Source organism: Pinus tabuliformis, chromosome 4_2 (assembly GCF_031772625.1).
Source record: "Pinus tabuliformis cultivar Carrire ecotype Pingquan chromosome 4_2, CPIR1, whole genome shotgun sequence".
In the NCBI taxonomy this organism is placed as follows: domain Eukaryota; kingdom Viridiplantae; phylum Streptophyta; class Pinopsida; order Pinales; family Pinaceae; genus Pinus; species Pinus tabuliformis.
In genome coordinates this window covers 1,131,429,555-1,131,448,588 of record NC_142304.1, presented here as the reverse complement: position 1 = coordinate 1,131,448,588, position 19,034 = coordinate 1,131,429,555, and the positions used below count along the sequence as shown (strand labels likewise).

At 31.0% G+C, this 19,034-nt stretch overlaps 1 protein-coding gene across 1 annotated transcript in view; it reads right to left on the bottom strand.

Annotated features, from left to right (window-relative positions):
- Positions 1-387: 387 nt before the first annotated feature.
- LOC149173652 (subtilisin-like protease SBT5.3) overlaps positions 388-19,034 on the bottom strand; it is a 31,721-nt gene continuing 13,074 nt past the window's right edge. The window contains exons 3-13 of the mRNA XM_089426784.1: positions 12,130-12,232; positions 11,838-11,935; positions 6,790-6,887; positions 6,420-6,602; positions 6,191-6,302; positions 4,505-5,057; positions 3,428-3,525; positions 3,074-3,319; positions 2,845-2,956; positions 2,546-2,759; positions 388-961 (exon numbers count right to left, since the gene is read on the bottom strand). Coding sequence (XP_089282910.1) covers positions 417-961; positions 2,546-2,759; positions 2,845-2,956; positions 3,074-3,319; positions 3,428-3,525; positions 4,505-5,057; positions 6,191-6,302; positions 6,420-6,602; positions 6,790-6,887; positions 11,838-11,935; positions 12,130-12,232 — 2,362 coding nt within the window. The 3' untranslated portion in view covers positions 388-416. The remainder of the gene's footprint in view (positions 962-2,545; positions 2,760-2,844; positions 2,957-3,073; positions 3,320-3,427; positions 3,526-4,504; positions 5,058-6,190; positions 6,303-6,419; positions 6,603-6,789; positions 6,888-11,837; positions 11,936-12,129; positions 12,233-19,034) is intronic.

Sequence of the window (19,034 nt, the reverse complement as noted above, 5' to 3'; positions counted from 1 at the left end):
GATAAAAAATAAATAATAGATTAGTAATTAATACAATTATTATTTACAAAATCTACATAGTACCGTGATGACTTTGATGAGATGATGAGAAGTTCATGACCAATGGTACATGAAAAAAAAACCTAAAGAAACTCCTCCAAAGTGATGACTACTATTAAATGGGGGCTTTATCCATAATTAATATAGATATATATATATATATAAAACATTATATAAACAAAATTGTAAAGCAAAAATACATTAACACCACCATACCAAAGTTATAAAAACTAAATAAATGACACATTAAAAAAACCAAATTATTATATAACATCCTAGAATAAAACAAAAAAAACATTACTACACCAACAACACTACTTTCGAACATTTTTACAACGTAATAATACAAAACAAATTAATAATAAGTGGCTAGTACCTTAATTCACACTGGTTACATTCACAACAATGGGACTTGTAACCGAATACTTGCCATGTTTCCATGTAAGGGACCCAAATGCGTACTGACCCAAACTCTTCACGGCTTTCAGCGACACATTAAATCTTCTCTTTTCCCCGCTGGTAGAAAAGTGAAGCTCTGCAGGATCAACTGACACCGAAACTCCAACCGGAGACTGCACTTTTGCTTTATAAGTCACCGGTCCCTCTGCAACATTTGTCACAGTTCTTCTTACAGTTGCTGACCCTCTCAGCGCCGAGACAGTGATGGAAGGATAGTTGAGGTTATAGATGTTCGGGGGTCGTTTAGGACAAGAGAATGCCCTTCCTGTTATGGCCTTGAGCTGCGTTGAATTATAATGCAAGCTGCAAAAGAATGTGTTGTAGTCTCTGAGTGATACATCATAGACTAGGCCAGGATCTCCAGCCTTATTTGGATGCACATGACCTGCGCCATAGTTGAAAGGACCTGCTGTTTGCAGGGTTGAATCTTTAATTGCCGTTATGGTGTTGTCCATCTTTTGAGCTGTGATTTCAAAATATGAAAACCAGAAAAGAAAGAAGGTTAACAGATACTAAATTTATTTAAAAAAATAGAATTGGCAAAACATGTGAAGATTTATATACTCAAATATATATTCAAATATGTATAGTGTGGATAGAATCTAATTTTTATTATTCAAATATTTATAGCGGTGAATTTTCATAAAATATATTAAAATATTTTTAATAGTATACATAAATTAAAAATTAAATTTATTTATAAAGTAGTTATTTAATTTAACTTTTTAATTAAAAATATGTAATAATTTATTTTCAAAATAGTTATGTAAATTTTGTCTTTCTAATTAAATTCATTAATTGAAAAGATATCATATGAAATCAATTAATGGAATGAATTTCCATAATTAAAAATATTATTATTATAGAGTTTAGGCTTCTGATCCATATCAAGTTTGTGAGAGATTTTCTGCAAAAATCACATGGAATACCATTTGTCGACGCGTTTTGAACCAACTCGTGTGGTTCATCCTCAGGACGATAAACCACACTAGTTGGTTTGAAAAGTCGAAAAATGGTATTCCATGTGATTTTCGCTGAAAAATCTCTCACAAAATAATAATAATAATAATATTATTATTATTAATCTATATATATATATATATATATATATATATATATAATTTTCATTAATAATTATAATAATTTGTTTAAAATAAAGTTACAAGATAGTTAACTTTTTATAATTTTAATAATTTCAAATGTACTATAAAATATAAGTTTTTAGATGCTTATTATAAATTGATGCTATAAATTTACAAGTCATTTAATCTGTATAATTACACTAATTTATTTATTTATATAAAATATAACAAAATAAAACATCTTTTATTTAATTGATTTTATCGAGTTAAAAATTATAAAAACATCTTTGTTTAATAGAATTTTTTTTATAAAACTTATCATGTTAAAAATTATAAATATGATAATATGGATATTTGAGTATTGAATATTTTTTAAGGTTGCAAAATCACAAATTGTAAAGGAATTTGGAAACATCTAGTCTTTAAAATAGACATTCCACTCATGTTAAATACAACTAAAAGAATGTAGTAGATGAATAAAATTTCCATTCAAAAAGAAAATAACTATAACTTTAGCTGCTTTTTTATTTTGGATATCTACTTGAAATGTTAGAGGTTTGGAAAAGACTATGCACAATTTAAATAAAAAAGATTCAACTTAATTCCAAAAAAAATCCAGCATCATTGATATTTTCCATCAAAATTTTAAAGGATAAAAATTTATATTGAAGTTTAGAAACATCTGAAATTTTTATAATTATTTTTAAAAATATTAGATTTCAATAATTTTATAAAATATTTATAAAATTTTGAATATTTTAAATTTTATACTAGTTAATTAAATATTTATAAAATCATGAATATTTTAAATTTTATACTAGTTAATTGTGGTTAGGGAAAAATATATATATATTTTTTTTACTCAGAAAAAGACATGAAAAATTAGCTATCAGCCCTGAAATCTCTGTGCCCTCTCAAAATGAAAAATCCTACAAAACTTTGTATGTGTACGAAGATACAGATACCTGTAGTGATAATGGCAGATAGGATGGCTGCTGAGCTCCAATCAGGATGTGCACTCTTCAGTAAAGCTGCAACACCAGCAACATGTGGGCACGCCATAGACGTGCCAGATAATAAATTGAAAGGTACAGATCTATTATCATATATATAGCCAGTTACAGTTGTTGCTTCTGAATATGCTGCAAGGATGCTCACCCCTGGAGCTGTAATATCAGGCTGCATTGGAGAAACAGTCAACTTTCTTTTCAAAATATTACGATTCCTTACAATGGAAATGGATTTGTGGGGATTGAACGATAACCTTGAGTATGTCTGGAGTAAGAGAATTTGGACCCAGAGAGGAAAAATCTGCCATAATCGGAGCTGGCTTTACCCCTAATTGAGTTCTTGATAAAATGGAAGCGACAGGGGACCTGAATGAGCATAATTTAATTGGGCATTAATGTTTTTCATGCAATAACCAGGTTTTAGTACAAGTTAAAATGTTGCATTGAAATCCTAAAAGTTAAAAAGTTTCATTTAAATCCTACGCTGTCGATTTGATGTATTGAAAAACTGCGGCTCCATCAGTTGCATTCAAATGTGCAGCAGGAAGAAAATGAAGGTCTGCATCAATGTCTGTGTCGCCTTTGGGTGCATTGGCGAGAATCAGGCCTACTCCCCCTGCTAATCGAACGGTTAAACTTTTCTCAACTCTGTCAGAGATACCACGAAGGCAGGCGACAATTTTTCCTTTAACTTTTTTGGGATCTAATGATCCCGCGAAACAGAGTTGCCTGAAAATATTAGCGATTGAAACTGTTAAACCACAATATCAGAAAGAAGTGTGACTTTGATGGATTGAAATACTATTCTTTGGTAAAAGGTAATAGTATGCAGCATACGCAGCAGTTTTATTTGCATGTCGGGCTTTCACCCTCGCTGATGATACCAGTGGATACAGCTTTCCCTTTCGTAATTGGAACTGGCCTAGGCTTTGTCCCTGCCCTCCAACAAAAACACAGAGTAACAGAATCAACTTTTCTAGCAAACTTCAATGATCTGATTTATTGATTTCAATGCCCTTCATTGGGAGAAAAAAATTAGATTATCAAATTTTCAATTTTATGGACTGAAACAAAGGGAAATTTTCAATATCCATTATCGCCCTCTTGAAATTCTCTATGAAAAGAGACGTCTACTGTACTAACAATTATCCTCATAATCAATAAACAATTAAATCTGACAATGCCTTCCAAGAAAACATGCAACATAAACATGATGAAATATATTTAGCCGTTCCATGTTGGGGGCATAGATTTCCACCTCGGGCCTTATGGGAATACTGGTAAATGGAATTTCATAAGATGAATTAAACGCGCTTCATTACTTAACTAGAGAAGAAGCAATAAGCCGGCCGTCCCTGATGCAACTGTTTTGCTTTTCGAAGAAATTTTTGGCCTCTTTGTTTTCAAATTTACTTGAAAATTGGTAGAGATTTGTTGGATCCATGAACACTTAAAATAAATGGTGTTATAGAGTTTTTAAAGGCACTGAATGTTGGATTTACCCGCCAGCCTTAGTGATTCTAAACCTTTACCATTCTTTGTGGGTGGTGGGGTTTTTAATGGCTGGCCTCAATGTTTTTAGGGCAGTTAGTTGTATGTTTCTCCAATACTCTAATTTTTAAGTGATTTGGGGAATCAAAAGTGAGTTAAAGTTTTGATATTAGGTTAGAGTTTGTTATTATATTAAAAAAAATGTAGGTCATAGTAAATTTTCAAACCTTTATCATTATTTTAAATAATTAGTTAGTCTTATATTTTTAAGATAGTAGTCCCAAATTATAATTAATACAACACTAAATTCAAAAATACATTTTAAACAACGAAAAATTATAATTTTTAAAAAATTAAAAAAATTGTAAAACATAAAATAATTAAGATACTCGATATAAACCATACTTACTATACCATACTTACTATGTATGTTCTATTGTTTCCGAGATAAACACTCGAAGGGTATGCTCTGTCGATGCTGCTTGCTCCTACAGTTATGATCCAGGGTGCCACATTTTGAACTGTCCCCGGTAGACCAAAATTTCCGGCGGAACAGACGACAACCCTGCCTCTTTGAACTGCATGGAACGATCCAATTGAAATTGTATCTTGAAAATAATCCGGATTGGGAAGTTGACCTCCTAGAGAAATTGAGAACACATCAACTCCGTCATGTATCGCTGCATCGAATGCTGCAAGAATATCTGCATCATAGCAACCGTTGCCGCCTGAATCTGTAGGCCAACAAACTTTATAACTTGCAACTCTAGCATGAGGGGCTCCTCCTTTTGCAATCCCTTTTGCATGTCGATATATACTTGCATTTTTCACGAAATTCCCCCCTGCTGTAGACAGAGTATGAGTTCCATGTCCACCTTTGTCTCGTGCAGAGAGAAAATCCCCTGTTTCAGAGAGATTCAAAGGCTTGTTTTCAGCATCACGCCCTTTGATGAAATATTTTCCCCCAATCAATTTCCTGTTGCAGACAGCAATTTGGAGAGTGAAACTTTGCTTCCATTGTAAAGGGCTTGCTCTCCAACCAAATTGTTAATGCAAAACACTCAGAGTGAACAAGGATTCTAAGAATTGGGTACCATGTCCTACTTGTTCAAGCATGGATATTTTACAATGGGGTTGGCTTCTACTATACATCAACAAATAAAGGAACAAATACAGATATTGAGCATTCTCCAACAAGCAAGTTCGAAGTGTTTGCTTTCTAGGCAATGTAATGCAAGAAATAATAACCATAATAGACTGCAAGCAGTAAAACAAGAACAAATAAGAATGAGGGACTTTATACAAGAAACAATATGTATTATTCAGTAAATTTCAGTATATGTGACAATCATTTCTTAGAATCGTGCTTGCATGAGTAAACTTTTAAACCTTTACTATCATAATAAGTGGTTAATTGGCATGGAGATTAGTTCAAATCATCAATTTTCAATAAAATGAGAGTGACAATTACTCTAACATTATTTACCTCAAAATCATGCTTAATCAATGAAGTGACAAGTTATCCACCTCAAATATTGTAAATATATCCACCTCAAATATGGCATATTTACAAAGACCTTGAAAAAATAAGAATAAAAACTATCACTTCACGATACTGCAAGGGCTCTAGCAAAGTGCTTAAAACCGGCAATCAATAAACACTTACAATTTATACTACTACAAAAGAATACAAACTCAAACATACTTTTGGGAAACTGTAATCCTTCCTAAACAATTTGAAATTCTTCATCTTCTCTGGCCTTGTGTTTAACTTTGGAAGGCCATCCTTATTTGAATAGTACATTCCAAAATATGTTTAAAATTTGATGTAAACCACTTAGTCACTGTTTTACTTTAATAATGTCCATCATATTTCTAAAATATTTTTAAAATCTGATGTAAACGAGTTAGTCTAACTGTTTTACTACAGTAATGTCTATCATATTTCCAAAATATTGGGGAATTTGCAATGTATATACAAGATATCTTGTATTTCTCAGCCTGTAGATATTGATATAAAACTTCTCTTAAAAATCTGAAGAGAATGTTATCCGATATGCAAGTATGGTTAAACAAACTGAAAACTACTCTGACCCCTCATCAACGCACCTGTTGCAGTGTTCCGGACCGAATTGTGTTCCCTTTTTGCAGGACCCCTTCCATCGAGAAGGAATAGGCCCTATATCCTTGTCATGAAAACTTGCAGATTCTGGCCATACCCCTGAATGCAGAAGAAAAGTAGCATCAGAATCAATAACAAATAAAATGAACTCACCTAAAGAATATATTAACAGGCACACGCACAGCTATTTGCAAGGCTACTGAAGTGGGTTGCTACCTGTATCAATGTGAGCAATAATAACATCCTTTCCGAAATGCCCCTTTCTCCATAGCGATCTCGCAGGAATATCTACATTCTCAGTTTGTCCAGCTCCTGCTTCTAAGCCAAGGAATCCCCATGAACGAGTTGTGTGTAGACTTCTTGCTTGGTTAGGAAATACAGATAACACCTCAGGGAGTTCTGAATAATAGCACCCAACAGTAAGGATTCCAAATTCAATTCAGTTAGAAAAAATATGGAAATTTCTATATATCTAAGAGTGAAAAACAAGTATTAATGGTAAGTAATTCACAAAAAACTATCGAAAATTCTTCGCATTCATTCAATGTGAAAGAGTGAAAATAAGCATTAATGGTAAATAATTCACTTGAGAGAGAAAGAGCATGTTCTTCTTCAAGAATAGCAGCAAAACCATTCACGCTTCTGGTGTATGAGTAGAAGATGGCCTCCCTTGCTGCTTCCTTGCTGCATTTTTTCAGTGAAAACATATATATATATAAAGCTAATCAGTATAATGATAATAATTATGTAATTTGAAGGTTTTAGGTTTTAGCCTAGTCACACATGTTTCTTTTTCTGTGGACACAGAACTTAAAAGAATGTTACCTATATATTCTACCATTTATAATAAAATAGTAAGTTATATCACTTTCTAATAATAAAATGTGTGTATTTGTTTGAATTTCACATTTTCGTGTACATATTTTACACTCACTTGAATTGAATTAATAGTATTTATAAATTAAATTTGTGTTTTTAACCCTTACACATCTATATTAATTTATATCAAAATAATTAATTTATAATACACTAATTTCAAATTTAAAAATTAAATAATAATTAATACTTTTATTATATATATATATATATATATATATATTTTTACGCATCATATTTCTCTCTTAACCTGAAAATGGATTTATATTTAAAGTTAAATGAAAAACCAAGTTAATAAATTGTATTTTTGAAAAGGGAATTTAACTATGATAACAAAATTCATAACATCGTCCGTCATAGTATAATAGTAATAACAAAGAGTTTCATGGGATTCCAAAAAGATACCTAACGTATTTATATGGATTGCAATTATATTAATTTTAAAAAATTGATGGTTATATTTAAAAAATAATATAAAACTAAAAATGAAGATCAAACAATAAAATAAACAGAATAAGAAAAGCATGTAAAAAGATTTATTAAAGATTTATTTGTGTTTATCTATTGGAATGTACTCTCAAATTTAATATTAGTAAAACAAATTTCAGATTCTCCAAATAAACCAAAAATAAATAAATTGAAACTCTTTATTTTATTGAAATGGTAAAATGAGATGGAAATATACCTTTGCATGCAGTTCTCAATATTATAAGAAATCAATGCATATGAAACTCTTAACTAATTGATACCCATTCATAAAAATGGTGATCTAAATAATACATGAGAAATTAGCGTACTATCGGGTAAATAGCTTTTTTTTTTTTGCCAAATCAACTAGAAACATTCTAATGACGAAAATAGCTAAATAGTATGTTGAGATGCTTCACCAACTAGATTTTGGTATAAGTATTCAACGATAGATCACTTATAATTATTATAAAAAGAGAGTAAGAAAAAATATTTTATTTATGTTTGCTTTGTTTATGGGTAAAGAAAAGTATCTTATTTATATTTGTTGTGTTTATTTTGCTAACAAAATAATTTTTATTTATGTAAAAATGACTTTATAAACGATTTTAAAATAAGAAAATTAATATAAACAAACCAAAAGACTACCAAAACACTAGTAACAATTAACTGATTTTGTATAACATGATATAGCCATTCAATGGTGACAAATTGGATTCGTTTGTTTTTTAAAAGTACCATTAGTTGGATCACTTGTGGGGAGAAACATGTAAGACAAGGCATGAAGATTTTATATTTTTAAAAGATAAATGCAAAAATATCCAGCTATGGAATTGAAAATTAAGGAATTTTCTCTTTAGAATATTGATATAAAGAATTATATTATATGGTTGTTCAAGTAATTGGTAATTTGATGTAGTTTTCATTGTTTAGGGTTATATTTTTTAAAGATTTTTGTAAGAAAGTTGGAACATATTAGAAAGTATTTTTATCAAATGAAGTGGGAATTAAAATATAAATTATGACGAACAAAGAATTTGTTTTCAAACGTATAGGTAATGCAAGAAAATAGTGTACAATAAGGATTAGTATTTTGGAAAAAAAGTTATGAATTTAGAAAAAGGAAAATTGAAGAAGAATATTTAGGAAATGAAGTAAATAGTGTATGACAAGGCATAGTACTTTGGAAAAAGAGATAAATTTAAAAAAAAATAATAATAAAATTAAAGAGGAATCTTATCAGATAAAGCATAAGTTATTAGAAATACCATATAAAAGAGATTAATAAAAAATTATGGCAAAAATTTAGTTGTGAGAAAAAGATATTTTATGAACTTGAGAACACCTAGATGATTAACACATATTCTTAACCCATAATTGTGGCCATCCATTGGTTATAGGAGTGGGTTGACAATGTGAACTAATTGTTACAAAGGTGGATGATACAGTTAAGGTTGTAGTAGGAAGTGACAAAGAGATAGTAATAAGAGAGGTTGAGGTGGTGGTGGAGTAGGAGAATAAACCTCAATTAGAAAGAGAAATTAGATTAAAATAGAAAGTAGTTATTTTATATAAAGGAAATGCCCAATCCTCCCTTCTTCTATCCATTAAAATTACATATATAAAATAACACCACTTCTATAAATCTCTACACATAAAAATATGTTCAATTAAAATTAAATCTTCATAAAAAGAATATATATGATAAAAATAATAAGAAGAGTATAAAAAAGAACACATTCTTTTTCTATCCATTAAAATTACAGAGATAAAATAACAACACTTCTATAAATCTCTATGCATAAAAATATATTCAATTAAAACCAAATCTTCATAAACAAGAATATATATGATAGAAATAATAGGAAGAGTGACCAAAAAAAACACATTCAAAATAGCATTAAGAACGCATTCAAAATGACATTATTATTGTTCGTTAGTGAAAACCTTCTTATTATTTATTATTAATAATTGGGATAGAAATTGAATTTTTATTAATAAAAATAATATTAGTTTTTATTATTATAAAATATAAATGTTATTTTATTAAATGTATTAATTTTTATTTTTATTTGTTAGAGTGATAATTAAATAATTTTTTTATAGTGATAATTATCATGTTTAATATTTATATAAATTAAATTAGATTTATGAAAATTTAATAAATATAATCATTTTTTGGTTAATTTGTTTTGTTAAATCAATATAGTTTTGATGGGATAAAATTTTAGGCTTGTAATAAATATTTTGAAATAAACATTTAATGTGAGTGTACATAAGGTATTTGAAGGGAAAGTGATTTTTTTGCACAATATCTTAGTTTTATAAGGATTATAAATTTTTTCATCTAATATTTTAGGAATTGTGTAACATGCTACTTTACGATGGAATTTGTGTTAGCTTGTTCTTATTTTAGTAATGTTAATTTTCTTCTTTGTACTAACCAAAACAAAGATATACTTTTAATTTTCTAAATTATGATTGATCACCTCTTCATTATATCTTAATTTTCTATTATCCTACAAAATTTTTTGGCACCACAATTTGTCTTTAATTTTTTATGTAATAGCAATTTTGATATTATAATTATTCTACAATGTCACATTTTCCTCTAGTCCCCAATGATGTAGCTAACATTTAGCATTGTTATGCTAAGCTTTTGAAATCTATCAAAAATCTTTTTGTATAGTCATTTTCTCAAAGGGGACATGGCTCAATTCTATAATAAAGATAGGATAGGATAGATTTTATTTAATTTTGAGATTATATGTTATAACATAATTTTGGTTTGTTTTATCTTTTCTTCACAATTCTTTAGAGATGTTATATCATAAATTCCACAACTATATAGTATACTAAGAGGGACAATAGTTTCAAAGGGGAGTTACCTTTTACCTCATAGCTAAAGGTTCACTCATTTATGATTGTTTTTAAGTTCATAATAAGTTTTTCATCATTTATTTATCATTTTCTCAATGTTATATTTGTATTTAAACTTCAGATAAAGTTTGATTCCTTACAGGGTCCTTGTCATAGGTGAAATTAGTGTAAGTATTCTTTCAAAATTTAATTATCATAACCTATCAATGTTAATTCACTTACATTGCACTCTATAATAAATCCTTTATATTGTAGGATATAGTTAATCTTTAACAAATATTAATTGTTCTATTGAGATATACTAATAAGAATAATATCATTAGCCTACAAAATAAAATAAAAATCATTATTATACTAATTAGAATTATGTCAAAACAATCTTCTTTATTCAAACAATCTTTTAACTTGTCAATATATATCAAAAAAAACTTCTTTAATTAGTTCCTATATTACAATCAACTTCTTGCAAGATTCTTAAAAAGTGTGACAACCAAAAAACTCCCTTCCAAAATGAAACTTTATTCCAAAAACAAAACCTAAAGCCATATCAAATTTTTAATGGTTAATTTAATAAAATATAAGAGTTTAATTTATTATTACAGCAAATAATTATAACTCCAAAATCCATCTTAACTTATTTCTTTGCAGAGTATACTTTTAACCAACCTTATTTTTCTTTTCCAAAAATAATTTTATATAATTCTTTAAAAAGTACAGTAAAGTTGATTTTTCATCTTTATAATTATAAAATTACTCTTTCCACATTACATCCTCTTAAATGTAACTATCCTAGGTCGAAATTCCTTGAATATTTTGTTCCCAAGAACAAAAGTTCAGTTAAGCACCTAAATATGGACTGGCTTAGGCTGTCCCAAACCGTCTTTCTCACTTTTTGAATGTTCATCTTATGAAAAAATTATAATTTTTTCAATTATTTTATAATTTTTTTTTAAAGAAAACATTCGTTTTAATTATTAAAGTTATTCCAATTATACTATTAAATAATACACAACAATTACTAATCAACCATATTCATTATAAATCAACATTAAAAAAAAAACCTAAATAAAATTAAAGTGAAACAAAAAAATTCAACCACATGAACCAGAATACGATCTAGAACATACAGTTATGATTGTGGATCTGAGGTATTTCATAGGCAACAACTTCGGCCCGTCCTTTAAAAATCACTCAGAAGTATGATTGTGCTAAAAATGAGCCACATATTATGTACTGTTATTAGCATATTGATGGGAAAGTAACGAAAGGCATTCTTATTAATACTAAGAATATATTATAGAAAATTATTCATTTATACATTAATTGGTTCAGTTAGTTACTTTCTTCATACTGATAGGAATATATTATACAAAAATATTCATTTATATGTTAATTGGTTCAGTCAATTACCTTTCTAACACTGATCCCAGAAGCTCATGATGTGAATCAGCTACCTGTTGGTGGTCTGCATTGTCATCATGTTGTCCTCCTAAGTATACCACATATGACTGCTACATGAAGAACAATGATCAGGAATTCCAACTATGGTTTCAGACATATCCATGAAATATTGTTTTTGAAGTGTCAAGTTATTGTGTTCTTAAAAGAATTTAACAAACAAATATACCAACAACATATCTTTGATAAATGAAGACATTAGAACCTATAAAATAAGAGTAGAGTACAAGCCATTTCTTCTTGCCTTCTTAGCCCCCGCAGTTGAATCTATGAATGGTGATAACAAGAGGACCAGAAATACAAATGAACTTGTTTTCCCAACCATGGCTGCTGCTGCTGCTTCTCCTCTGCGATACATGGTGCACAATTATTTCAAAGCCTTTTATACAAAGACCTTGGCGATGTACGAACCGATAATCGGAATTCAAAGAGATAAATGTGGCGTGTCAAATGCAAATGATCGGTTTTGAGGGCATTCTCGACTGCATAGAATTCTGATTACTTGACACACAGGGTGGCATGCCTTGTAGTGTGCGAGAATTATATGCGACAGGCATATTTTGGATGGTTTCCCCCTTAAAATAGGCGTGTGTAAACATAACTGTGAGATTCAGTAAATCGAGGAGGCAATGGATTAGTGTGGATGCAGTTGTAAGATTCGTAGAATTACTTTATCCATAAGGAGTATCAATTGTCTAAACATTAGGCCAACGATAGCGGGGACGACGTCGAAAATTAACGGTGAGGATGGATGGTGGTAGTGGTAGATGAAGTCATGTGGTTAGAACTTTAAAGTTTGAGAAAAAAAGCAAAAGTCAAAATTTTGAAAATAAGTTCGGTATTAAATTTAAAATATTAAAAAATATCATATATATATATATATATATATCTATAATAATTTTAAAAGTTTAATATATTAAATTTCACATTAAATTTTAGTAATTCTCTTCTATATTAAAAAATAAAAAATAATAATAAATTAAGAAAAAGGTGTTAATGATTAATATCTATTTAGCCAGTTCCTAATTGTTTCTAGATCACTATATAATTATGTTGACTAAGCAAGTCAAGACGGTTGGCAATGTGGCAAATGTTTTGGAAATGAGAATGGGTGCGAGTAAGAGCCATGTAATGCAAGAAAAAATGTTTTTAGTTTTCAATCCTCTTAGCCTCACATAGTTCTTTCATCCCAAGGTGTTTTGGTAATAAGCCAACCTCTAGTTTCACTTCGAAGCTGGTGAGAATGGATTCTTCTCTTTGCTTTGTTTAGTTCTTTCATCCCAAGGTGTTTTGGTAATAAGCCAACCTCTAGTTTCATCAAGACGGTTGGCAATGTGGCAAATGTTTTGGAAATGAGAATGGGTGCGAGTAAGAGCCATTTAATGCAAGAAAAAATGTTTTTAGTTTTCAATCCTCTTAGTCTCACATAGTTATTTCATCCCAAGGTGTTTTGGTAATAAGCCAACCTCTAGTTTCACTTCGAAGTTGGTGAGAATTGATTTTCTCTTTGCTTTGTTTAGTTCTTTCATCCCAAGGTGTTTTGGTAATAAGCCAACCTCTAGTTTCACTTCGAAGCTCGTGAGAATTGATTCTTATCTTTACTTTGTTCATTTTCTTCTTAGCACTAATCAATATATGACAACAAAAGTTAATGATTAAAATATTTTTTAATACAAATATGTTTATTTATATCTTTAACTTCTATATATTATTGAAATATTATATTTCCATTACAATAAATTATAAATATATAAATTTATAGAATTTAAGTGTGTATGGTATAAACAAAAATTAATATATAAAAATTGTGAAAATAAAGATAAAGAGACATGAAAAATTTTATTAAAAAATGAGGATGTTCTATGTAAATTAACAAAATAATGGTATCCTCCCAAAAGTAACTTATCATGTGTGTGTCTCTCCCTAGTTGTGACATTTAGACACAACATTCCATTAGTATAGACAATCTGGAATCCCTAGTTGTGACATCTAGACACAACATTCCATTAGTATAGACAACTTGGGTTTTTTTTTTCTAAGTTTGCAGGTTTTAGACTTTAGGGTTTTCGTTAGGGGATTTTTGAGGTCTAAAATGGGTCTCCTAAAAAAAATGTGCAACCAAAATAAACTTTATAAGAACCAATAGGATTCAAGATGATCATGTCAACCATGGAGTATGATTCACTACTTTTGGAGTTAAAAATTGAAAAGATTAAAAAATAATAAAATACTAAAACTACTTTTTCAACTCGTATTTTCAAATTATCTCCCTAAGGTTTTACTCAAATTTCGAGCAAGAGCACTCGTTAGATGAAAAATTTAATTCCTCATCCAAGGAGTACCCATGTTGCATACTCTCGATGGAACCCACTACATGAAAAATGAGAAATACATGAAAAACGTGATTGCAATCACATTTTTTCATGTATTTCCCATTTTCATGTAGCAGGGTCCATCGAAAGTATGCAACATGGGTACTCCTTGCATGAGGAATCAAATTATACATCCAACGAGTGTTTCCACTCAAATTTTGAGTAAACACATAGGGATATAAGTTGAAAATACGAGTTGAAAAAGTAGTTTTTTCTTTTCTCCCTCTAAAATTTGATGATGTAATCTAATATTATTTTATTATTTCTACTATTATTTTATAATTTGCTTAGCAGGCACATTTTAGATCTCAAAATTCCCGTAATGGTTGTTTTTTAATTTTTTTATTACGAACCTCTTTGAATTTCTTACGATTTCATAACGATTTTGAAATGAATTTCAATAGAATTTTAGATGAATTTCATGAAATTATTCATGTTCATGTTTCACTTGTTCATGTTCAAGTTGAGACTTCTGAAACTCATCAAATAAGTTCACCAATGAATGAAATTCAAATAACTTTAAATTTAATCAATTATGTTCATCAAATCCGGTGACTTGGGTGGTGACGAAAACAACAATGACGACAAAGATGGTGTGGTGGTGATGGTAGTGACAGTGAGTAGAAAGATGATAATGAAAATGCGGATGAGGATGGTGGTGACAATGATGATAATGAGGACGAAGAGGCTGATGGTAATATTCTATTTTCTGGATATGATTAAAATAGATTGAATCTACCCACGGTATTTACCGTAGTATTTACCATGGTATCTACCCACGGTATTCCCCTTCATTTTTTGAAGGAAAATAATAAAATAAAGCTTCCCGAGGATCCATCAAGCTTATAAAATGGGATAAGAGCTAGGCATTGGGATCATCCTGGAGTATCAGCCTCCTAGGCAACCATTTTGCGGGGGTCATGCAATTTTCCAAATGGGATAGGTTTGCTTCAAGTATAATTTATATAAACTAATGAATCTAGATCATGTGACAAACTGTAAAAGTCACAATTGGCAGACTAAGGTTTTAGGCAATTTTCTAGGAGTTGGGATAGATATCCAAGTAGTGTTTAATATGTTAGGAGATATTCTAGTTAATTAGAGTCATATATGTACGTATAATTGGATCAAGAAAGGAAGCTTAGAGAGAGAGCTTCTCGAGAAGCTCGAGAAGGGAGGATGTATAATTCTCTGTAAACATGTTTTAGTAATATAATACATTGAGGTTGCCTATGGTTTGTGTCTATTCAATTTGTTTTCTTGGACATGTCTTGATACCCCATGTGAAGTGGGCAAGTTTCTTGATCACACTTAGTGTAACAAGTATGTTGTCGTGATGTTCAATTATTAATTTCTTGGAGGTCTGCCAATTTTTCCTAGGGTCATGCTATTATAAAGTTATGTAAGTCACCCATTTTACTCAAGAGAAACTAGGTCAAGGCCTTAGTTGAGATTTTGGAGTTCATTAATTTTATAGGGGAGGGTTGATAGAAATTGGAGTTCAAGCACAAAAATGAAGCCATAGGTTTAGAGCGAAAAGGTTTGGTGTTTGAATCTCATATTCAAAAGTCAAGGTACATGTTTGAATGACGGGTCATGGTGTTTGAAAAGAAACTTTGGGGTTGTTGTAGTTTTATCCCTTGCCTTTATCTATGCAATAAAGAAACCCCCGAAATCCAGTTTACAATCCCAATATTGCCAATAACCTGAAGATCACTATGGGTATGGCTGTCCTGATAACCTTGATAACCTAGAGCCCGATAACCTTATGGACCAAGAACCCTCAAGGAGTGGATTTGAATGACAAAATGACAATGAAAGGGGGATTTACGTTATCATCAGGGTTAGTAAAGGAAATTATAATCCAGGGGGTTGATAGTAGTCGAGTCCAGAATTAGGATGGTTATGTAAAGTGGTATCAAATTACTAGTATTTTCTCTTTGGAATGGAGAAAAAAGGAAGCGATTTTTCTACAGGAGATTTGCAACTAGTAGAGGTATTAGAAAGTTTAGTGGTAGAGAAGTTTAGTGGTAGAGAATCCTGAGAATGATTTCAGGTAAGGGAACTAGAGTAAGAATATAGAAAGAAGATACAAAACTAGAGGATTTGGTGTAGATTGGACAAATTTCTAGCAAGAAATAAAGTTTGGGAGAATTGATAGTTAAACATACTAAAGAAATGAATGCAAGAGATTTTGGAAATTCAGTGTTGATGACCTGGTAGGTAATCTAGTCTTTTCACTTTATTCTAATCTAGAAAAATAAATTGGTGGTTACATGTAGCAACAAAAGAAAGGAGAATTGTGCCAGATAACCCTTACAACAGAAACATTGTGGCCGAGAGTGGTTCTGGCTAAGGTTGGAAAGAGGACAATAGAGGATTTTATCAAGAGGAGTGAAGAGAACGAGGGAGTTCTCAAGAAGGGTGAGCAAAGTGTAGAAGCCATAGGAGTAGAGAAAGCTCAATAAGTTCTAGAGGAGAGAACCAATGATTCCAAAAGGCCAAGCATAAAGAAAATAAACTTGGTGAGGTTTCTTGTGGAGGCTTGTTTGTAGCACATATTGAGCATGGAGAAGTTGATCATGAAGAAGGGGAATGAAATTAATAAGAATAGTGATGATGAAGGTTTAGAGAGAAGCCACACAAAAATAAGTAATGATGAGTTTTACAGAAATATGGGTAAGTTAAAGGAAATAATCAGTGTGGTAAGTATGTTACTACAAGAAATGGAGAATGAAGACCAAATATGTGGATGGAATTTGAAGAAAAAGATCAAGTGGCATGTTAGACAAGAATATTCTACGATTCTTACAAAGAAGCTAATGCACCTGGTAAGCACTCAATTGAGAGATGAAGAGCTTAGATAAGTTGAGTGTGAGGAGGAGAGACTTCACTATTGTGAACCAAAACAAGAAACATTCTTTGGAGAAGTGGATGATGAATATGCTAATGAGAAATTGAGTGGGAGTCTCATGAATTTTTTAAAAGGTTCTCATTAGCCTTTTCTCCCCTCCTCTCTTCACCATTCAAGTCTGGAGCAAGCTCCTCAAATCTGGGTTGTCGTTGGAACCGTGATTGTGGGAAAAGACCTATTGCCTCAATGGAAGATCGACGGAATAGTAGAATACATCTCTAATAGGGATGAGATGCACAACACATTTCAACCTCGTATTCCAAATAATGGCCATGTGGTCAAAGAAGACATTAGTAATAAAAAGGTCAAAGTGCATTATACAAATCTTATTGGTGATGAGCGGGATGGAAGGCCGAAGCGGTGAAGACCTGATTGAGAGCAACGTGCAAACATGTTAAGGAGTTGCGTTGAGGAGCAACAATGTGCCACATCTAAGCTCATAAGACAGGATGCACAATTAGTAATTTTTGTTTTTGTTTTATGAGAGGTAAAGAAACACTATCAACAATCATTCCACATGGGTGAAGATGAAGCCAGATTTTCCACAACAATGTTGCATACTAGTTTGCGTGTTCTTGAATTTTGAGTTTTGTAAGTGAAACATGTTGAACCTAATCAACTCAACATGTAAATGCAATTGGTTAGAATTGATCACTCTAGCAATTGCTAATTGAAGTTAGAAAGATTCAAGATGAAAGCACTAAGTATGATTCTAGAAGAAGTTGGTTGAAGCAACAATAGATGGACAAACAAGGTAAAATATTGTGTGTTGAAATAAAGCAGACTCATAGTATATGTCACATACATTAGTAAGCAAGTCTAGAATGTTTGTAGTGGTCATTGTAAAGTATGTACCTAGTAACTCCAAGAGATGGAGTGTGAAATGTAAGCCTTGTAAGGCATGTGTATCCCCATACAGTTCGTGGTAATCTAAAAACCACTTTGTATTTGCAATGTCAATTTGTGGTAAGCTAGAAACCACATGTAAGAGTGAAGTGGGACAAAGATTCCTATTGGCATGGTTTAGGGTTAGCCGAGAAAACCCTTGGCCTGGTTGAGTTAGGTCTTTCGAGTGCCCTAGTGGCAAGTTTGTAGCCCAGAGTGGCTGGAGTGCCCTAGTGGCAAGGTTGTGGCCCAGAGTGGCTATAGTGCCTTCGTGGCTGAGTTGAGCCTTCGTAGCTATGTTGAGCCTTCGTGGATGAGATCCCATGGTGGCATGGTTGAGGGTGATTCGATAAAACCCAAAGCATGGTTACGAGTAATCTGAGAAGACCCATGATGATATTGGAGGGGGATTTACAGGTACATGTACATGTGTGCAGTTATAATGGTTGACAGAACCATGTATGCGAAGGACATCCTATAAGACTGGCGGTTGCAACAGTTGGCACCCATGCATTCTAGTGGATGGTTTCTCCTTTATATGGACATCAACATATTCTTTTGTTATGGTTGACCACAACTAGACTTTACAAATTGATATCAAGATAAGTACTCATTAAGGGGGTGTATTGGAATATGTAATTCCTACTTGTCTCAGATGTGTCTCTCTAACTAGAGGAGTCTGCTCCTAACTATGTTCCTAGATTTGTGTATGGTTGAGATATTCTCTCAACCAACAGATTTTGTGTCCAAGATAGTTTTCATATCTTGAGACAACACTCCTATATATATGTAAAATCATATTTGATTAATAGACAGTAAGATAGCTTGCACTATCGGTTTTTTAACAAACCAAACATTAGATAAGATCTATATTATTATTATTATTGGATAGTGAGAATTATATAATCTATTGTTATTACGAAATGGAATTTATTTAATAATAGTAAATGCTATATAGTAGTTAATGCTTGTTATTTA